Source organism: Siphateles boraxobius, unplaced genomic scaffold (genome assembly GCF_051911475.1).
Source record: "Siphateles boraxobius isolate OS27281-9 unplaced genomic scaffold, OSU_SipBor_1 5, whole genome shotgun sequence".
In the NCBI taxonomy this organism is placed as follows: domain Eukaryota; kingdom Metazoa; phylum Chordata; class Actinopteri; order Cypriniformes; family Leuciscidae; genus Siphateles; species Siphateles boraxobius.
Window position 1 is genome coordinate 6330716 of NW_027509141.1, and position 23977 is coordinate 6354692.

At 36.6% G+C, this 23977-nt stretch overlaps 3 protein-coding genes across 3 annotated transcripts in view; all 3 read right to left on the minus strand.

The window, feature by feature from the left end:
• LOC143712050 (tRNA pseudouridine synthase-like 1) overlaps positions 1 to 23930 on the minus strand; it is a 43414-nt gene extending 19484 nt beyond the window's left edge. The window contains exons 1-2 of the mRNA XM_077204269.1: positions 23907 to 23930; positions 22098 to 22285 (exon numbers count right to left, since the gene is read on the minus strand). Of these exons, the coding sequence (XP_077060384.1) occupies positions 22098 to 22285; positions 23907 to 23930 (212 nt within the window). The remainder of the gene's footprint in view (positions 1 to 22097; positions 22286 to 23906) is intronic.
• LOC143711279 (uncharacterized) overlaps positions 1 to 23977 on the minus strand; it is a 549769-nt gene that overhangs the window by 62517 nt on the left and 463275 nt on the right. The gene's annotated exons all lie outside the window — the stretch shown is intronic.
• The window catches only part of LOC143712048 (uncharacterized), a 383255-nt gene that overhangs the window by 61871 nt on the left and 297407 nt on the right, over positions 1 to 23977 (minus strand). The gene's annotated exons all lie outside the window — the stretch shown is intronic.

The following is a 23977-nucleotide window of genomic DNA, read 5'->3' on the forward strand; positions in this document are numbered from 1 at the left end:
TTAAGATGATGTTTTCGTGTTGTTACAGACAGGGGACTGTCAGGGTGAATGTTGCCAATGCTCTCTCTCTCTCTCTCTCTCTCTCTCTCTCCCTCTTCCCCTCTCACACGTGTTTCCATTGTCCACACTCTATGCATTTCTCGTTCATCGATGCCTTATCGTGTTTTGTTGTTTATTATGTTTGTAAATACATATATCCCATGTAACCGTAGTAAATGCATAAGTAGTTCTGCCTTATTAAATTCATTATATTCATTTTATTGATGTACTGCCTTTTTGCTCATTTTCAAGTCCCTTAAGTGTCAAAAGTCTTATAGCAACAAGCTTACAAATTAAAGATACTTTAAAGAATATGTGTTTATAGGGCAGGAAACCCAATTCTTGTGGCCACAGAATTGCTTTTCCTGAAAACCTATAAAGTAAGATGATATTGTGGATTCCCACAAATATAAGTCTGACAATTGAGCTAATTAATTTAGCCTGTTTTGTAAGACGTGGTCCGTGTAGTTAATTGCAATCAACTTGTGGTTAAGTGCAAGGATACACAGACATGCATGCAGGTAAAATGACATATCATCCCTTATCGGGAGTTTTATTAACACGTAAGACTGATCTAATCCAAACATGTATGAATAATTATTAATTACCAATTATTAATTATGATATGCAAATTCCCCACGGATTAGATCCGCCCCAGAGTCTTTACAAACTGATCGATCATATCTCGCAACACGTCATTGACCAGTGCCTGGAAAACTGCCGGGGAGTTGGACAGCCCGAAAGGCATGACCAAATATTCAAAGTGCCCCCTGGGGGTGTTAAACGCACTTTTCCATTCATCCCCCCTCCCTAATGCGAACCAAATGATAAGCGTTACGTAAATCCAATTTTGTGAACATGGACGCTCCCTGCAATCTGTCGAAGGCTGAAGACATCAACGGCAAGGGATAAGTATTCTTTACCGTGATGTTATTCAGCCCTCGGTAATCAATGCAAGGTCGCAGAACCATCCTTCTTCCCCACAAAAAATAATCCCGCCCCCGCTGGAGAAGTGGAAGGGCGAATGAGCTTGGTTGCTAGAGAATCAGAAATATATTTCTCCATAGCCTTCCTTTCAGGAATAGAATGTGAATATAACTTGCCTTTCGGCGGAGACTTACCTGGCAGTAAGTCTATAGCACAGTCATAGGGACGATGCGGAGGGAGAGAAGCAGCATGAGACTTACTGAACACCTCCTTCAGGTCCAGGTACTCCGCCGGCACGTTAGACAAATCCCCTGCTTCCTCCTGAAACACAGAAACAGGCACATACGAACAGGCAGACACGAGACAAGACTTATGACATTCCTTGCTCCACTCGAGTACTGATCTATGGTGCCAGTCCACTCGGGGGTTGTGACGGATGAGCCAGAGATGTCCGAGGACGACGGGTTCAAGAGGTTAGTCCATGATGTAGAATGAAATAGTCTCAGAATGGTTGCCGGAAGTGGTGAGGGTAATGTCTTCAGTGCAAAGGGAAATGGTGGGGAGTTCTTGTCCGTTAAGTGCGTGAACTGCAATTCTGTGAGTGAGGGGTCTGAGGGGAATCTGAATCTTCTGTGCAAAAGTGTGGTCCATAAAATTACCTTCAGCCCCAGAGTCCAGAAGTGCATGGCAGTCGTGCTGTTGGACTGACCACCTTAGTCTTACCGGAAGGAGTGTGGAGGTAGATGTAATCGATGATGAGGTCTTCCTAGCGGAGATCCCACCCGATAGTAGCCTCAATCTTACTATCGGGCTTGGCCTTTTACCGGGCAATTGTATGCGTAATGTCCCGCTCCTCCACAATACAGGCAAAGGCCCTGGGATCTCCGCCTCTCCCTCTCCTTCCGGGAAAGCCGAGCTCGACCCACCTGCATGGGCTCGGGATCGTAGACGGGGCTGACCACGTCTCTGCCGCTGGATCGTGGAGGGTCGGTCCCTGCGAAGGTACGGGTGGACGGGACTCGGCGCTCGACCCTAGACAGTCGAGCGTCCACCCGCAGAGCCAAGTCGACCGACCCGTTGAGAGTGGTGGGTAGATCCAGGGCGTAGATCTCCCTCTGGACGTGGTCAGCCAGCCCATGCATGAACATATCCCACTGCGCCTCCTCGTTCCAGCCGCACTCCGCCGCCAGGGTCCGAAACTCTATCGAATAGTCGGAGACCGATCTCTCTCCTTGCTGCAGTTCCGCCAGTCTTCTGGCTGCCTCTCTTCCAGAGACAGCCCTGTCGAACACCTTCTTCATTTCGGCGGCGAGGGTCTGGAACGAGGCGTAGCATGGGTGTTGATTCTCCCACACCGCCGTTCCCCAAAGCGCAGCCTTCCCAGTCAGCAGGGTGAGGACGAACGCTACTTTAGCCTGTTCAGTGTCCAACGTGCGTGGCTGCAAAGCGAAATGCATAGTACAGCGGGTCAAAAACGCTCTGCAGAAGGCTGGCTCACCGGAATAATGTTCAGGAACCGGAAGACGGGGCTCTGACTGGGAGGGTCTCTCTGGTAGTGTGGGAGGAACGGCCGGTGTGGGCGGCGCAGTGGGACCCTGTAGGCGTTGGATCTGCTGGGTGAGCTCGGACACCTGCGTCACCAAAGCCTGTACTGCGCGGCTCGTGTCGCCGATCTCTCTCTGCTGAGAATCCATTCTCCTGATGCTATGGTGAATAAACTCCTCCATCGATCTCTGAGCCGCACTCGCTGCTTCCCTTTCCTGGTTAGATCGTTCTGTCATGTTGAGTGATGAACGACTGGAAGCAATAGCAAGTGAACAGTGATTTAATGATGAATAATAAGCAGTACAGGCAGATGAGAAAAGGTGACACAGGGACTTCGGTGGTCAGGATCCGTGATGAAGTGAAGAGGTGCGGTGACGGTGAGACGGCAGACGAAACCCAGCGACAAAGACGAAGAACAGGAACACAAGGCAGGAACTGGACACCGGAACACCAACACGAACGACATCAAACAACGATCTGACAAGGATGATAGAACAGCGGTAAGTATAAGTAGAGTAGTAGTTAATAGCCTACACCTTGTGTAAAATGATTTATGACCCTATGATTGACAGGTGGGCGTGGCTTTCCTTTGATCTTCCCCCGCCCCTTCCGGTTCTCCCCTTCCTGTCCCGCCCCTTGTCACGCCCCTTCCGGTTCCTCCCCTTCCTGTTACCTTTGACCCAGTTCCGCCCCTTCCTGTTACCTTTGACCTAGTTCCGCCCCTTCCGGTTACACATTCTGTCAAAATGATGGATGGTTACCTTTGACCTAGTTCCGCCCCTTGCGGTTACACTTTCTGTCAAAATGATGGATGTGTGACAGTTAGTTTAATCGTTTGAAGTTCATTTGATCAAGAAAAGGGAGGTATTGGCCTTTGATGTTAACATAAGCTTTGATGTTACAGTTACAAAGTGATGTGACAGTTAGTTTGAGATGTGATTGTTTGAAGTTGGTGTTTTGGCCACCGCATCCCTGAGCTTTATCAAGGGGAGCTGTGAAAGTGATAAGAAAAAAATGTACAACTATTCACTGGACCAAGCATTATGTTCATTTAAATAAAATGGTGAAAGTTTATCTGTTCTGTAAAAAAGAATATAAAATAAAATCTCACACAAAAAGTTGAAATAAATGTACAACTATTCACTGAACCAAGCATTTCAGTTTAAATAAAATGGAGCCACAAAAATAAAAAATGTACAACTATTCACTGAACCAAGCATTTCAGTTTAAATAAAATGGTGAAAGTTTATCTGTTCTTTAAAAGAATATAAAATAAAACCTCACACAAAAAGTTTAAATAAAATGGAGTCACAAAAATATTCCAAACAGTTAAAAAATGTATTAGAGAGTTGAAGAAAAAACATACAGCTTATGTAAAACCTCACACAAAAAGTTTAAATAAAATGGAGCCACAAAAGTATTGCAAACAATCCAATGTATGAATGATCTGACTCTGTCTCAAAAACATAGGGAGCACGCGCGTCTATGTGTGTGTGTGTGTGTGTGTGTGTGTCAAAGCAGGAATCCCCCCCCCCCCCCTCCGCATTGCTGAGGACCTTGAAAGTTTATCTCACACAGAAGTTGAAAAAGCATTATGTTCATTTAAATGAAATGATTATAAAATTTACATTTAGTCATTCACAAATATTTGACACTGACTCAAGTTGAAAAACCATCCTGTTCAATTAAAAGTATATAAATTAAACAAAAATAAAATCATCTTACTGTTTCACCATGGTTGAAAAAAACCCACAAGTGTTTCCCCTGAAGTCTTTTCTCTCTGTCACACCAGTGTGTGGCTGGCCTGGTATCTGTTTTTGTGACACGTTCCTGAGCCCATTGAAAAGCATTGTGTTCCTTTAGAAGTGTATAAATTAAAATATATCATATATAAAATAAATAGTTTACTAATTGTTGTTCATTTAAAATCTTACTAAATTACTGAAGTTGAAAATCATGCCGTTCATTAAAAAATCTTACTAAATTAATGAAGTTGAAAAGCATTCTGTTCATTTAAAATAAATATTTTACAAATTTACTGTAGCAATTATGTTAGATTTAGATAAAAATAAAATCATCTTACATTTTCACCAGGGTTGAAGTAGCTCCTGTCACATAGATGTCCATATTGACCATTTAAAGTTGAAAAGAACCCCAGAGTATTTCTCTCTTTCTCTCTCTCTCACACCAGCGTTTGACAGTCAGAGGGCTGTGTTCAGTGATCAGAATGAGACTGTGAATGTTTGCTAAATTTATTTCATAGTGTATAAGCATTAAAAGTTTGAAATAGCTTCAAACTTATTCAATGAATTCATAAAAAACAATTATGCTATATCGATGGTCTCTGGGGAAAACTTGACTATATTTTTTTATTTATCAGGGTGCATGTAAAGAACTTTGAAATTTGCGGCTCTCACAAGTTATCTCACACATTGTGTGAAATGTTTAATAATTCCTCAAGTAGTATCTGTGAGAAAATCCCCACATAGGCCTATCTGTAGTGAGAGAGCAACAATGAAGACTTTTAGAATCTGTGATGCCTCAGGCCGAGTCCCATTGATAGCCTGCTTATAAGCTCCTTCCGATCACCAGCACATCTTCAGAGAAATACGTTACTTTACAATAATGTTAGCTTCAGGATATAGGGTGACAGAGCAGATGAGCCTCTGTGCATCACGTAATGTTAGTCTGCTAACGCCTTTCCAGAGCCAAAGTTTTGTTCGTACTAAATTTATTTCAAAGCATAATCGTAAAAGTTTAAATATGATCTTTTAAAAATGAAAAGATTGTTTAAATTAAATCTTTACATCTTTACAATCTTTTTTTTTAACGGTGACCCAAAGTATAATTGTTATTAATATAACCATAATGATTTTTGTACTGTAACAGCATATTCTACCCCGTACACCTAAACACGACCATCACAGAAAACTGCATTTTTACATTGTTTTTTACATACTGTTTTGCACTCTCACACACTAAGTTGGTTCCATAAACTCAAATAAAGTATATAACTCAATGTATAATGACAAAATGTATTCAAACAATTTAACCTTAGTTTTAGCTAAATAATATATATAAAAAATATATATATATACAAATATAAAATATAAAAACTCCTTACATTTTCATAGAACTGAAGAAGTAGTAGAAACTAACAATAAAAAAACAAATAGTTTAAGATGTCATAAACAAAAACCCTCCCAGATCCTTCAGGGATAAACTACAGGGTGAGATGAAGCTTCACACCGTCACAGAGACGAGAGGAGTGACAGGCCAGATGAGCCTCTGGGGTCACAATGCCCCAGCATATGCAAAGTTAGTCTGCTTTCCACTGTTTTATTCATATTAAACTTGTTTAATTAAAAGCATAATCTTAAAATTTTAAATGAGATCTTTTCAAATTAAAAGACCGTTTAAATCAAATCTGTAAAGTTTTATTAAAATCGTATCTTCTATTTATCTTCTACTTCTGTATGATATAAATGAATTTCATAAATTTAACCTAAGGTATTATTTTTTTACTAAACATCGTTTGTTCAAAAAATAAAATACATTTTTTTATAAATCAAGAATTGTGCTTTGGCGTCTTAGATCTTATTTCAAACAGTATTTTTGTCCATGCGACATGAAACATGTTGTCACAATGTTTTTGTTGTTTTAAAAGAAATCCCAGGACTCTACATTGCTCTTATTTAGATTAAATTGTATCATTTAGAAAATCACCACACATGTTCAGAGACGCGATGTGCCTCTGTGGTCCATGAGTAATAAGTAAAGTTTGTCTTGAGCGAATATATAATTTTACACGTCTTAATTCAAAGCATGATCTTACTTTTTCTACGGTAGCTATGATCTATTGTACGTATAAGATCATTTTTACTTTTCTTGTATCTCCCAAACTATCCTTATTCATTGTGGAAACACACAGGGTGAACCCCTTTACTGAGAGTATACTATCGGTTATCTACTCAAAATATATGTAGAATTTTAAAATGTTAGCCTTTGTTGATGCGACAGGCCACATGAACAGACTTTGGAGAGAGCTGATGATACTATAGCGGGAAGCATGCCCCTTTGACCTCCTCCATTTTTGTAGGCTTTTTGTTAAATACCCTATAGCTTAGTCCTTAATGGTACGCTGTGTAGAAATTTCCCCATCTAGCGGTGATATTGTATTTTGCATTCAAACGCATAGTGCTCTCTAGCGCTTCGCTTTTTCAAATGCGTATTGCAACTACGGTAACCGCTATGTGCCAAGAAGCTACGCCCTGTCGTCCAATTGCACTTCATCGAGTTTAACTATACACGTTTTACCGTTATGTTGCCTAGCTAATGAATTACACAACCACGGAATGAAAAAGCTTGTAATTTAGACCATAACACTGACTTAACTGTCGAGGAGAAAGCAGGACTTCGGTGTCCCTTTCAAAGTCTTTTCTCCTTCATTAGCTCTATCCACCTGGGAAAAGCCACCCCCATATTTACCCTCGTTTTAAATTTGCCGGTCGCGTTTCCTTTTAGATTAAATTTTTAAGCTTTATCATGGCTACGAGGATTGCATTATGAAGTGCCGTGCAATCTTTCAAGCGCCTCTCACTGACCGCTTCAGTGGTTTCAGTCAGCCGGCTCTGAACGAAAAGGTTGGCTAGTTGAGCTAGGCTAGTGCTTTTTGTCCCTCTCTGCTATTATAGTTTTTCAAGATGGCGGAACGACATGGAGGCCTCCATGGACTTACCCGTACCATGTAAATAAAGATAAGAAATTCTTTGCTTACGAGGATAAGTCAGTTCGTTGGCAAAGGTAATTTTACACCAACGAGAAAATATTTATGAATAAAGACATTGATTTTAGCTAATACAATACTTTATAAAAAAAACTACCATAAGTTTAATTTCAGATGTGTAAATTACGAAAGTCAATTTTTTAACCGAGTGAATCTACGCTTGAGAGATCTTCATAAGTCATAACTTCAAACCAAAAGATTAAAAACCAAAGATTAAGCTAAATGACACTAGGTTCCAGCGTACCTAAAAAGTTAAAAAGTTAAAATCATGCATACGTGTTGTGTTCTGACACAAGGCCATTAGCTGATTCTTTTTGTTTGATAAATTTACTTTACTGATTTCTACAAATATCAGCCTGATAATATGTACTTAATACACGATGAAACAAGATAATCATGCTACCAATTACGTCTGACACAATGTTTTTAAGAAAAGTAGAGTTTTAAAATGCAACTAAACCAGATGATTTTTCTTTTGACAAACCTACAGAAATGCATGTCGATTACTAAGTTTCAGGCATAGTGCAAACATGCAATGTTCGAGAAAGTGTAATCTTTGCGAGGTCTCACCCACAAACGCAAAACTTTGTGTTGGGAAAATATTATGGAAGTAATTTTCAAACCGTAATTATATTACATTTATATTTTATTACTATTATGGTTTCATGTTGATTTAAAGTATTTGTTATTAATTAATACCTTTATTTTTATCTAACAATTCAATATCCAGCTCAAAATTTTGTTCAAAAATTGATCTCTGATCCCAAATAATTAGATAATGTAATGCTCACAAGCCACAGATATTCTCCTGCATAGTATGTGTGTAAATAGTAGTGCTTAAATCTTTGGCTGTATTTTGTCACCCTCATGCTGATCCATGCATAGCTTTTTACTAAAAGGAAATATTATGGAAGTCATTATCAAACTTGAATTAAACCATATTTTATTTATTAATATTAGGCTTTCGTGCTGATTTAAAGTTTTTTATTTGTTATTAACTAATACCTTTTTTTTTTTTTTACATCCACCACAATTTTTTTTTCAAAAATTGTTCTCTGACCCCAAATAAACAGATAATGGAATCTTCACAAGCTACAGTTAGATATTATTCTGCTTAGTATGTGTGTAAATAGTTGTGCTTAAATGTTTCGATGTATTTTTACACGCCAACATATTCTGTCACACCGTAGTGATGCAAAGTTCCACACTCTTGTAAAGACTATGGTCTAACTTTAAAACATAATCTTTATACATAAATTCAAAAGACCAAATCACTAAGAAATAATAAAATAATAAATACACAAAAGTTCACAAATGATGGTTTTATTACTATTACTATTCAGATAGCAGACGACACTGGTTCACATTTTGAATGTGTGTCTGTTTTAGGTGAAGACTTTTCTTTGAGAGCCGTCGACATTCATTGTTTATAGGAATAAATGACCATTGATAATTTAAGTGTTTGTACTCTGAAGTATTTCTGTTTGAGAATGTTTGACTAAATTGCAACTTTCCCTCTATCTACGATGTGGAATCACACAAAGTATTAACGCAAAAAGTATGTGCATGCTGTTTTACACGTTACAACAGAATCACATATGACTATTGCACTGAGAGAGGCGTATTCATTAAGACTGTTAAACAAATCGGTTTAAACCTGCAGATAACATTGCACAAAGTAAATTCTAATGATCAACTTTCTAAAAAGTAAATACAACATGAGCCATACAGAGAAGCCACTTGTGATCAGTTTTGTATGTTTGTAATTGACATCATGTTTCTTTTTGTACAGTTTGCAAAAACTATAGTCTCCGAGCGTGGTCAAACATATAGGAATTTATGAAAAACATGAACAGATATTTCTACATGAGATATTTATTTTAGAACATCTTTCAGCTATGTCTACGAAACATCGACATGAAAGATGAGTATTGCTGTTTTTCTGTTACCTATAAAACTATTATACTTCAAACTCGTCTAGCTATTGCCCATTTCACAGCACAGTCGGTTATTTTTTCTACGTGGCTAAACAACGGTTAAGCTAATGAATTACCGTTGAAAGGCGGGATGATTCATTTTTTATTCCGTCTACACCGATACTTTGACACAAGAGTTTTAGTCAGGGGGTCTTTTAGGCCTGATCCAGAAAACAGACATTATGTCTTAATAATCGTTCTTCTTTTTATGAAAAGTAAGCAGTTTTTGGCCTCATCATCAAAAATGTTTAAACATATTGTAAATATCAATTGTTATATAAATTATATGTGAAACACGCTCAGTCGCATTAGAGTCGGATTCTTGTTTATATTGAAGTTTGTTATTGAACCGCTAGTGTTCTTAAATTGTTTACCACGGTTTCATTTTTAACAACACAATCGTAACACTTTTCGTATTTTGTACGATGTTTTCTTTACACTCTCACCCCATGGATATCGGTTTCCTACAGTTAGCTGTAATGTTGGTGAACTCTAGGCCTTCTCTTTTTCATATACGACAGTATTTGCATGAATTGGCTTGATTTAATAAAATGATGGTTTAAACCACATTATATTATTATACCATTTTTAAATTGCGCTTAAATGTATATTTTATATTTTAACCCTTTATGCAAATATAGAATAGGCCTACCGCACAAGGATCTCTGAAATATTTTTTTCGTGTAAAACATCTATGTAGATCTATGTTTTTAAAAATACAAAGACATCTTTCTACCAGCGACCCTCAAAATCTGGGCATACAACAAAACACAGTGCATCCGTGTAGCTACGATGATTGATCAGAAAATTACTTTTGTCGCTTTGTTTGAAGAAACACTTTAATCAGCTGGTGCTTGATAACTATTAAACAACCCTCAATTCGGTAATGATGCGATATTGATATCGCGTTTTAATTTCAACTCAATGCGCTAAAGGTCTATAACTGAACTTTAACGTCTTAATATTTGGTAAAAGTTAACTTAAAGCCTTACTTTCTAAACGCTTTTTACGGAACTTGTTGCGAACATTCACTCAGCCATATGTTTAAAAAATATATATATTGGTGTAATTAATAGAATTCTCTCTGGCGGTATATGCATAACTTCTCCATGACTTATGATTCAATGAGGCTTTAATCCTACGTAACAGTTTACGATGTCATGACGATGACACCCCTATACAACTCCTCCTACGGGCGGGTGAGCACTATCAGTTGTCCTGATAAACTCTACACAGAGCCCAGCCTCAGTTATCGCACGCAAGCCGGTTTCTCCTAACTGTTTGTGTGTGTGGTGGTGGTAACGCTGCTAAACCTGGTTTCGACGCTACAGACGGTAGCTTTAAATGGATTCAAAATCGTAAAAACGCTGACTGTTGGGTCTACTGCTACATCTCATTAATCAGAAGTTGAAGGAACATTTGGAAGGAACCGTGGTAAACATTTGGTTGGCCTGCTAAAGCTTGCTTCGACATTCCTGTTTGTTTGAACCTACCGCAAACTAGTCTTCTACGACTCATCATAGCATTTGTCCTAAACAGGTGCGGGTTAAAATCACAGCCTGAGACTATTCAAGGAACACTCGGGGCTATTCTGCGCGAATTAAAAGACGAGGCATTCATCGGTACTAAACTACAAGAAATCAGAGATGAGCTTTTGGACAAATCCAGCAAGGAGATCGTCTCCGACGTCGTCGACCTCTGGCGAGGTTTCTCAATCGTGAATGGAGAGTGACCAAACCCCCACCAGCATGGCTGATGCCTTTAGCCGAAAGAGTTACATGGAATTCATGTTTAAAGGACATTACAGAACCCAGCTGATCTCATTAATGGAAAGAGTCATCGAGTATTCAAGTGAATCGGATGATGATGATGATGATGATGACGACGTTAATGTTGAAACCAAGCGTGTAAGAAATCTCAAGAAACATATGAGATTGATAAGAGGTACGCCTGATTCTTGGGGTGAATTATCAAACATATGTGTCAACGGTATTGAGCCGCCGTCTGTACTTGTAAAAGATGCTCTGGTTATGATGCTTGAATGCAGCTGTGAGTTAGAAATCCCCGATGTACTCTGTATGTGTACGTATGTGGCCGATGTATGTAAGCTAATGATACCAAAACTAAAAGACAATGACGAGGATGACACGTCCAGAGTTATCGAAATGTTTGTCAATTACATCATAGATCGTAACATGATGGATTGCAGAAATTTCATCTACTGGTTAGACTATCAATGATGTTATTGTTACCCCTTTTTTCACTAGCCTCTAATGTCATTATATCATTTAGAGTTTTGTACGACCATTATTTATTTTATTAATTCTTTTATTATATTACTTATAACATGTAGTCATTATCTATCCTGTTTTTACTGATTGTAATATTAGATGTGTCATTTTAATAAAAAGGTTGAACCACTATGCATATGTGTGTGTGTTATTTCTTTTACAGAGGTCGAAACGAGAACATGTCGGAGCTTTTGAAAAAGCTTATTATAGACCGTCTAACCCTGAGTCTTTAGGCGGTTAAAAACGTTTAAAAGACGCAGTCTTAAAGGATAATGGAGTTCGACTAAGTGATAAGAGGTTTCGGATCGGTTGTCTTCAGGAATTCTATTAATTACACCAATATATATATTTTTTAAACATATGGCTGAGTGAATGTTCGCAACAAGTTCCGTAAAAAGCGTTTAGAAAGTAAGGCTTTAAGTTAACTTTTACCAAATATTAAGACGTTAAAGTTCAGTTATAGACCTTTAGCGCATTGAGTTGAAATTACAACGCGATATCAATATCGCATCATTACCGAATTGAGGGTTATTTAATAGTTATCAAGCACCAGCTGATTAAAGTGTTTCTTCAAACAAAGCGACAAAAGTAATTTTCTGATCAATCATCGTAGCTACACGGATGCACTGTGTTTTGTTGTATGCCCAGATTTTGAGGGTCGCTGGTAGAAAGATGTCTTTGTATTTTTAAAAACATAGATCTACATAGATGTTTTACACGAAAAAAATATTTCAGAGATCCTTGTGCGGTAGGCCTATTCTATATTTGCATAAAGGGTTAAAATATAAAATATACATTTAAGCGCAATTTAAAAATGGTATAATAATATAATGTGGTTTAAACCATCATTTTATTAAATCAAGCCAATTCATGCAAATACTGTCGTATATGAAAAAGAGAAGGCCTAGAGTTCACCAACATTACAGCTAACTGTAGGAAACCGATATCCATGGGGTGAGAGTGTAAAGAAAACATCGTACAAAATACGAAAAGTGTTACGATTGTGTTGTTAAAAATGAAACCGTGGTAAACAATTTAAGAACACTAGCGGTTCAATAACAAACTTCAATATAAACAAGAATCCGACTCTAATGCGACTGAGCGTGTTTCACATATAATTTATATAACAATTGATATTTACAATATGTTTAAACATTTTTGATGATGAGGCCAAAAACTGCTTACTTTTCATAAAAAGAAGAACGATTATTAAGACATAAAACACAATGTCTGTTTTCTGGATCAGGCCTAAAAGACCCCCTGACTAAAACTCTTGTGTCAAAGTATCGGTGTAGACGGAATAAAAAATGAATCATCCCGCCTTTCAACGGTAATTCATTAGCTTAACCGTTGTTTAGCCACGTAGAAAAAATAACCGACTGTGCTGTGAAATGGGCAATAGCTAGACGAGTTTGAAGTATAATAGTTTTATAGGTAACAGAAAAACAGCAATACTCATCTTTCATGTCGATGTTTCGTAGACATAGCTGAAAGATGTTCTAAAATAAATATCTCATGTAGAAATATCTGTTCATGTTTTTCATAAATTCCTATATGTTTGACCACGCTCGGAGACTATAGTTTTTGCAAACTGTACAAAAAGAAACATGATGTCAATTACAAACATACAAAACTGATCACAAGTGGCTTCTCTGTATGGCTCATGTTGTATTTACTTTTTAGAAAGTTGATCATTAGAATTTACTTTGTGCAATGTTATCTGCAGGTTTAAACCGATTTGTTTAACAGTCTTAATGAATACGCCTCTCTCAGTGCAATAGTCATATGTGATTCTGTTGTAACGTGTAAAACAGCATGCACATACTTTTTGCGTTAATACTTTGTGTGATTCCACATCGTAGATAGAGGGAAAGTTGCAATTTAGTCAAACATTCTCAAACAGAAATACTTCAGAGTACAAACACTTAAATTATCAATGGTCATTTATTCCTATAAACAATGAATGTCGACGGCTCTCAAAGAAAAGTCTTCACCTAAAACAGACACACATTCAAAATGTGAACCAGTGTCGTCTGCTATCTGAATAGTAATAGTAATAAAACCATCATTTGTGAACTTTTGTGTATTTATTATTTTATTATTTCTTAGTGATTTGGTCTTTTGAATTTATGTATAAAGATTATGTTTTAAAGTTAGACCATAGTCTTTACAAGAGTGTGGAACTTTGCATCACTACGGTGTGACAGAATATGTTGGCGTGTAAAAATACATCGAAACATTTAAGCACAACTATTTACACACATACTAAGCAGAATAATATCTAACTGTAGCTTGTGAAGATTCCATTATCTGTTTATTTGGGGTCAGAGAACAATTTTTGAAAAAAAATTTGTGGTGGATGTAAAAAAAAAAAAAAAGGTATTAGTTAATAACAAATAAAAAACTTTAAATCAGCACGAAAGCCTAATATTAATAAATAAAATATGGTTTAATTCAAGTTTGATAATGACTTCCATAATATTTTATTTTAGTAAAAAGCTATGCATGGATCAGCATGAGGGTGACAAAATACAGCCAAAGATTTAAGCACTACTATTTACACACATACTATGCAGGAGAATATCTGTGGCTTGTGAGCATTACATTATCTAATTATTTGGGATCAGAGATCAATTTTTGAACAAAATTTTGAGCTGGATATTGAATTGTTAGATAAAAATAAAGGTATTAATTAATAACAAATACTTTAAATCAACATGAAACCATAATAGTAATAAAATATAAATGTAATATAATTACGGTTTGAAAATTACTTCCATAATATTTTCCCAACACAAAGTTTTGCGTTTGTGGGTGAGACCTCGCAAAGATTACACTTTCTCGAACATTGCATGTTTGCACTATGCCTGAAACTTAGTAATCGACATGCATTTCTGTAGGTTTATCAAAAGAAAAATCATCTGGTTTAGTTGGATTTTAAAACTCTACTTTTCTTAAAAACATTGTGTCAGACGTAATTGGTAGCATGATTATCTTGTTTCATCGTGTATTAAGTACATATTATCAGGCTGATATTTGTAGAAATCAGTAAAGTAAATTTATAAAACAAAAAGAATCAGCTAATGGCCTTGTGTCAGAACACAACACGTATGCATGATTTTAACTTTTTAACTTTTTAGGTACGCTGGAACCTAGTGTCATTTAGCTTAATCTTTGGTTTTTAATCTTTTGGTTTGAAGTTATGACTTATGAAGATCTCTCAAGCGTAGATTCACTCGGTTAAAAAATTGACTTTCGTAATTTACACATCTGAAATTAAACTTATGGTAGTTTTTTTATAAAGTATTGTATTAGCTAAAATCAATGTCTTTATTCATAAATATTTTCTCGTTGGTGTAAAATTACCTTTGCCAACGAACTGACTTATCCTCGTAAGCAAAGAATTTCTTATCTTTATTTACATGGTACGGGTAAGTCCATGGAGGCCTCCATGTCGTTCCGCCATCTTGAAAAACTATAATAGCAGAGAGGGACAAAAAGCACTAGCCTAGCTCAACTAGCCAACCTTTTCGTTCAGAGCCGGCTGACTGAAACCACTGAAGCGGTCAGTGAGAGGCGCTTGAAAGATTGCACGGCACTTCATAATGCAATCCTCGTAGCCATGATAAAGCTTAAAAATTTAATCTAAAAGGAAATGCGACCGGCAAATTTAAAACGAGGGTAAATATGGGGGTGGCTTTTCCCAGGTGGATAGAGCTAATGAAGGAGAAAAGACTTTGAAAGGGACACCGAAGTCCTGCTTTCTCCTCGACAGTTAAGTCAGTGTTATGGTCTAAATTACAAGCTTTTTCATTCCGTGGTTGTGTAATTCATTATATAGGCAACATAACGGTAAAACGTGTATAGTTAAACTCGATGAAGTGCAATTGGACGACAGGGCGTAGCTTCTTGGCACATAGCGGTTACCGTAGTTGCAATACGCATTTGAAAAAGCGAAGCGCTAGAGAGCACTATGCGTTTGAATGCAAAATACAATATCACCGCTAGATGGGGAAATTTCTACACAGCGTACCATTAAGGACTAAGCTATAGGGTATTTAACAAAAAGCCTACAAAAATGGAGGAGGTCAAAGGGGCATGCTTCCCGCTATAGTATCATCAGCTCTCTCCAAAGTCTGTTCATGTGGCCTGTCGCATCAACAAAGGCTAACATTTTAAAATTCTACATATATTTTGAGTAGATAACCGATAGTATACTCTCAGTAAAGGGGTTCACCCTGTGTGTTTCCACAATGAATAAGGATAGTTTGGGAGATACAAGAAAAGTAAAAATGATCTTATACGTACAATAGATCATAGCTACCGTAGAAAAAGTAAGATCATGCTTTGAATTAAGACGTGTAAAATTATATATTCGCTCAAGACAAACTTTACTTATTACTCATGGACCACAGAGGCACATCGCGTCTCTGAACATGTGTGGTGATTTTCTAAATGATACAATTTAATCTAAATAAGAGCAATGTAGAGTCCTGGGATTTCTTTTAAAACAACAAAAACATTGTGACAACATGTTTCATGTCGCATGGACAAAAATACTGTTTGAAATAAGATCTAAGACGCCAAAGCACAATTCTTGATTTATAAAAAAATGTATTTTATTTTTTGAACAAACGATGTTTAGTAAAAAAATAATACCTTAGGTTAAATGTATGAAATTCATTTATATCATACAGAAGTAGAAGATAAATAGAAGATACGATTTTAATAAAACTTTACAGATTTGATTTAAACGGTCTTTTAATTTGAAAAGATCTCATTTAAAATTTTAAGATTATGCTTTTAATTAAACAAGTTTAATATGAATAAAACAGTGGAAAGCAGACTAACTTTGCATATGCTGGGGCATTGTGACCCCAGAGGCTCATCTGGCCTGTCACTCCTCTCGTCTCTGTGACGGTGTGAAGCTTCATCTCACCCTGTAGTTTATCCCTGAAGGATCTGGGAGGGTTTTTGTTTATGACATCTTAAACTATTTGTTTTTTTATTGTTAGTTTCTACTACTTCTTCAGTTCTATGAAAATGTAAGGAGTTTTTATATTTTATATTTGTATATATATATATTTTTTATATATATTATTTAGCTAAAACTAAGGTTAAATTGTTTGAATACATTTTGTCATTATACATTGAGTTATATACTTTATTTGAGTTTATGGAACCAACTTAGTGTGTGAGAGTGCAAAACAGTATGTAAAAAACAATGTAAAAATGCAGTTTTCTGTGATGGTCGTGTTTAGGTGTACGGGGTAGAATATGCTGTTACAGTACAAAAATCATTATGGTTATATTAATAACAATTATACTTTGGGTCACCGTTAAAAAAAAAGATTGTAAAGATGTAAAGATTTCATTTAAACAATCTTTTCATTTTTAAAAGATCATATTTAAACTTTTACGATTATGCTTTGAAATAAATTTAGTACGAACAAAACTTTGGCTCTGGAAAGGCGTTAGCAGACTAACATTACGTGATGCACAGAGGCTCATCTGCTCTGTCACCCTATATCCTGAAGCTAACATTATTGTAAAGTAACGTATTTCTCTGAAGATGTGCTGGTGATCGGAAGGAGCTTATAAGCAGGCTATCAATGGGACTCGGCCTGAGGCATCACAGATTCTCAAAGTCTTCATTGTTGCTCTCTCACTACAGATAGGCCTATGTGGGGATTTTCTCACAGATACTACTTGAGGAATTATTAAACATTTCACACAATGTGTGAGATAACTTGTGAGAGCCGCAAATTTCAAAGTTCTTTACATGCACCCTGATAAATAAAAAAATATAGTCAAGTTTTCCCCAGAGACCATCGATATAGCATAATTGTTTTTTATGAATTCATTGAATAAGTTTGAAACTATTTCAAACTTTTAATGCTTATACACTATGAAATAAATTTAGCAAACATTCACAGTCTCATTCTGATCACTGAACACAGCCCTCTGACTGTCAAACGCTGGTGTGAGAGAGAGAGAAAGAGAGAAATACTCTGGGGTTCTTTTCAACTTTAAATGGTCAATATGGACATCTATGTGACAGGAGCTACTTCAACCCTGGTGAAAATGTAAGATGATTTTATTTTTATCTAAATCTAACATAATTGCTACAGTAAATTTGTAAAATATTTATTTTAAATGAACAGAATGCTTTTCAACTTCATTAATTTAGTAAGATTTTTTAATGAACGGCATGATTTTCAACTTCAGTAATTTAGTAAGATTTTAAATGAACAACAATTAGTAAACTATTTATTTTATATATGATATATTTTAATTTATACACTTCTAAAGGAACACAATGCTTTTCAATGGGCTCAGGAACGTGTCACAAAAACAGATACCAGGCCAGCCACACACTGGTGTGACAGAGAGAAAAGACTTCAGGGGAAACACTTGTGGGTTTTTTTCAACCATGGTGAAACAGTAAGATGATTTTATTTTTGTTTAATTTATATACTTTTAATTGAACAGCATGGTTTTTCAACTTGAGTCAGTGTCAAATATTTGTGAATGACTAAATGTAAATTTTATAATCATTTCATTTAAATGAACATAATGCTTTTTCAACTTCTGTGTGAGATAAACTTTCAAGGTCCTCAGCAATGCGGAGGGGGGGGGGGGGGGGGGGAATTCCTGCTTTGACACACACACACACACACACACACACATAGACGCGCGTGCTCCCTATCTTTTTGAGACAGAGTCAGATCATTCATACATTGGATTGTTTGCAATACTTTTGTGGCTCCATTTTATTTAAACTTTTTGTGTGAGGTTTTACATAAGCTGTATGTTTTTTCTTCAACTCTCTAATACATTTTTTAACTGTTTGGAATATTTTTGTGACTCCATTTTATTTAAACTTTTTGTGTGAGGTTTTATTTTATATTCTTTTAAAGAACAGATAAACTTTCACCATTTTATTTAAACTGAAATGCTTGGTTCAGTGAATAGTTGTACATTTTTTATTTTTGTGGCTCCATTTTATTTAAACTGAAATGCTTGGTTCAGTGAATAGTTGTACATTTATTTCAACTTTTTGTGTGAGATTTTATTTTATATTCTTTTTTACAGAACAGATAAACTTTCACCATTTTATTTAAATGAACATAATGCTTGGTCCAGTGAATAGTTGTACATTTTTTTCTTATCACTTTCACAGCTCCCCTTGATAAAGCTCAGGGATGCGGTGGCCAAAACACCAACTTCAAACAATCACATCTCAAACTAACTGTCACATCACTTTGTAACTGTAACATCAAAGCTTATGTTAACATCAAAGGCCAATACCTCCCTTTTCTTGATCAAATGAACTTCAAACGATTAAACTAACTGTCACACATCCATCATTTTGACAGAAAGTGTAACCGCAAGGGGCGGAACTAGGTCAAAGGTAACCATCCATCATTTTGACAAAATGTGTAACCGGAAGGGGCGGAACTAGGTCAAAGGTAACAGGAAGGGGCGGAACTGGGTCAAAGGTAACAGGAAGGGGAGGAACCGGAAGGGGCGGGACAAGGGGCGGGACAGGAAGGGGAGGAACCGGAAGGGGCGGGGGAAGATCAAAGGAAAGCCACGCCCACCTGTCAATCATAGGGTCATAAATCATTTTGACACAAGGTGTAGGCTATTAACTACTTAGAGTGGTGAGATTGATTGCAGCTGGTGAAGTGAATGAGGATCAGCTGAAGCGGATCAGGTGATGTCATACACTCACGCCCACTACACACGTGCATTCATACCACAACATAAACACGAGACGAGAAGGAACAGAGAATGCATCTACCGTGACAATTGTAGGTAGAAATCCCAAAAAATACTTTTTTCCAAATTAGTTTAAACTGTCTTTATATATCAATGCATAATTAAAATGTAAGTACTCTGGAAAAGAAATTATAAAAATCGAGTGTCTGTAGTCCTCTCAGGACTGTAATAAAAACAGCTCATTATTCCATTCGGGACGAAAGAAATGATTGGCTGGGGCGACTGTCACTCTCCCTCGCTACCATGGATACCACCTCTGCTGATACAGGAGCAGCCCAAATGCGCGCACCCGTTTGAAGAGGCACGGAAGCTAGTAATAACAATTTTGGCAGAGAAAGAACAGTCAAAATTCTCAGTAACGTTACCTGCATATAGAGGCAGCGAAGTCAAACAAGTTAAAAAAAGGAAGACCGTATTTGAAAAGGCTATGAACAAAAAGTCTTTGGATAAATAAAGAAATTATACGAGAGTCAATATCGGCGTGGCGACAACTGAGGGATCTCAAGGGGCTGAAAAGTTACTCCATGATGGCTTTATTTCTGCTGGAGAGGTAATCTTGCTGTTTTCATTTTGATGGTATTTATTTTTTCATGAAGCATGTATCACTAGCACACCAAGCTACCTAATATAGCTACCTAACGTTACATAGCATAACTAACGTTACACTGGCTTAGCTATGACAGTCTAACTTTGGTGTCGACTGGTCTAACGTTACTGTTAGTGAGCCAAGGTTGAGACGATAAATAAGCAATAGGCCTATCTGCAGTTGAAAGCTGTTTTGTTTAATTTCGCCAAATCTAACTTTAGGTTAAAAAGTTTAGGGGATCTATTTTTATACCTAGCTTTAGCCTCTGCCTAAACTTTGTTCCTATGTTCACCGTGAACCTCTACCTGCTCCGTTTTTTCACGTTTGGTGTGTTGTTATATGCTCTACATATGTTTACCTATGTCTTTATGTTGTATCTGTATGTGTTATACAATATATGCTGTGTGTGTGTTATATTATCTTGTGTCTGCAATGCAGTTGTGAGAAGGTGTTTGAGTGTATGTTACTCAGTTTATCTGTAAACAATCTTATGTTATGAATCTTACAAATTCACCTTCATCACAGTGTAACTGATAGTAACGTGTATCAATTAAGCTTTTAATACCTTTGCCTTATATTGAGTTTGATTCCGTTACGAGCTAGTAAAATATTTTAAACTTTACCAGTATCGATATGCTAGCTTGATAGTGAGTACTAACAGCCATGTTAATTGTTTATATTCATACTGATAAAGTTAGTTATTTTATTACTTGTGATTCTGACATGATGTCACTACATGCACTGCGCTCCTCTCTGCTCGGCGCTAGTAAACGCGTCCGACTCTTCCAGCTGAGCGAACGGCAGGGATCGCGCGTTCATTTGTTTTGGGGGCGTGGCTTTGGAAGGAGCCGAGAAGGGAGGGGGTGGGAGTTCATTGAATAATGAGCTGTGTTTATTGCAGTCCCGAGAGGACTACAGACACTCGATTTTTATCATTTATTTTCCAGAGTACTTACATTTTAATTATGCATTGATATATAAAGACAGTTTAAACAAATTTGGACAAAAAGTATTTTTGTGGATTTCTACCTACAATACCTTTAAGACTGTAATATTGACTTAGCCTACCTGTCGAGGTGAAAGCAGGACTTCAGCGTCTCTTTTGAAATCTTTCTCCTGCATTAGTTCTTTCCACCTGGAAAAAGCTATCCCGACATTGACTCTTGTTTTTTGTAATCTCCGGTCATGTTTCCTTTTACGTTCAATTTTAGACTTTTTTGGCGACGAGGATCTCTTCTCCTGTGGCTCGGCATATGAATGCCATTGAAAATAATGCAATGCAGCCTTTTAAACTTGCCGGGACAGTGACAAGCGCCTCTCACTGCTCCTCCGTTTCTGCTGCTTTCAGTTACGTGATCCTGGCTCAGAACGAAAACACGTTGTGGAAACGCGTTGGCCTAGTACTTTTTGACCCTCTCTGATATTATAGTTTTTCAAGATGGCGGAACGACATGGAAGCCTCCGTGGACCTACCCTTCACATGTATACAAAGATAATAAATTCTTCGTTTACGAGGATAAGTCAGATAATTGGCAGAGGTATTTGTACACCATTGAGGACATATTTATGAATAAAAATATTGATTTTAGATAATAAAATACCTAAAAAACTACACATAGTCCCTTTAAAACAGTTGTGCTGCTTAATATTTTAGTTGAAACTGTGATCATTCCCCCCCCCCAGGATTCTTTGATAAATATAATGTTCAAAAGAACAGCATTTATTTGAAAAAAAAATGTTTTGTAACAATGTAAAAGATTTTAATGTCATAAAAGTTTCATAAAAGTAATATCAATTTCTTTCAAAATAAAAAAAAATGTTACGGACCTCAAACTGTTAAACAATAGTGTATAAAAAAATGTGGTTCAAAAACAATGGAAGCTTGTTTCCACCACAGAATAAAAAATAAAAAAGCTAAATGCTACTATCTCATAATTCTGACATTTTTCCTCGCAATTGCGAGTTATAAAGTCAGAATTGCGAGAAAAAAGTCATTTTCTCAAAGAGTTTTTGTCTCTGACTCTATAATTTGCAATTGCGAGTTTATATCCTGCAATTCTGAGATAAAAAGTCACAATTACCTTTTTTATTTTTTATTCAGTGGTGGAAACAAGCTTCCCTAAAATACATACAGCTTTTCAACTCCCTTAAAAGACTCGCACCTTATAGGTTCTGCTTTCAAGTGGAAGTTTAAGGCCTCCACCAGGGTTTGCTCCAGCAGTGGGGGTTTGTCTGCTCTCCGCTGGATATCCACATGTGCAGAGTTACACAAGGCATGCACACCAGAGTCTGTTCTACTGGAGATGGACACGGACACCTCATTGACCGGCTTTAGTTTTCGCACTGCACTCTACACAGAAAGAAACAGCAGCAGCAATGAAATTAATGGTATCCAGACACTTTTTTAAAGATTTACTAAACAGATCGAATTAGTGTGAGAGTGCATTTCCAAAAAAGCGCAGAATGGAGTAGAAAATTCTGCCTCTGATTTACTGACGACGCGCAAAGTAAAAAACACAAACGCATTTAAAAGTATTTTAGTATGAAAGTTAAAAGTTGGTTCTTAGTTAGGCTGTTTTAGTGATGAATTTGGGTCCCACTTTATATTAAGTGGCTTTAAGTACTATGTATTACATCGGAAAATAAGTACAATGTACTTCTTGTGTTCAGGTTGTATTGTAAAACACTTTTGCTGCTATTGAGGTGTGATACTGGTAAGGTTAGGGTCAGGTGTGGTGGTATGGGTTTAAGGGTAGGGTGTAAGGGAAGGGTCAACTGTGTAATTACAAATGTAATTACATAAATTAATTACAGCTGTAATTACATGCAGGTATTTTCAAAATATAAGTACAATGTAAAAACATGTACACAAAAAGTCCATTGTATCAAATTATTAATTTCAATGTAAGTACATAGTACTTAAAGCCACTTAATATAAAGTGGACCTGAAATTGTATTAGTATATGGTGTGTATGTGTTTAACTGTGATTGCAAATTTTGTAAATGTGAAACTTTGTTTTATCCTTGACAAATTAGTGTTTCATTATTTTTTTTTTGTGCAACAAATCCAATCACAGAGACAATCCAATCTATGCAAGAGCAGCTAACTGTCCTGCCAAAAGAAATACATCACACAGGGATTTTACAGCAAAACATGATTGAAAGAAATGCAGTTTAAGGAGCAGACATATTACTTTAAAGAGGATGATGACATGTTTTGAGGCAAGCACCAGAATCAGAGAAGTTGAATGCAGTAAGATAGAGAACTGGATTGTGTCAGTTTCGACATTTTAAACATTTTCTATAAAACAAACAAACAAACAAAAATTGGCATCAGTCATGAGGAAAAGCCATTTGAGATAGTCAACTGTTTTTGATTTTGTGGTGATATGTGGTGTTACAACTTATAACAGCTGAATAAGGAGGAAGCGTGACTGTGCTTGTCATGGAGACAGACCTGTATTTGGTCCCTGCGTATTGGAAAAAGATTAAATAACGGGCGGTGGAGTGTAGCATGTTTCCCGGTATATTTGTTTGAAGTTTGTCTATACGAGAAGTTAACAGAATTGAAAAAGCAGTGGACGTATACGGCCAATAAATAAGTAGCCATTAGATGTCGTATACCCCAAATAATGCCGTACCACACACGATACAAGTCATGTTACAAATCAGAGGCATGCATGTGTGTGTGAGTGAGCGCCACAGAGGAAAACACAGCTGCTGTCTGACGTTTAGAAGCCGAAGCGATGCCTGCTGAAAGAAAAATAATAAAAATATGCTTGCTTTAAAAAAATATATTTGAAGGATGACCTTGAAAGTTAAAAGGATAGCTCACTCCAAAATGAAATTGATTTACTCACCCTGGTGTTGTTCTAATGCTGCCTGTATGCCTTTCTTTCTTTTATGGGTCACAAAAGGATATTAAATACTTTTTTATATTTTAAAAATACTATTTATGTAACATGATGTACCTTCTCTGATATGAATATATCCATTGTGTTCACCGTAACAAGAAGTTATCACATTCACATCTGTCAACTGT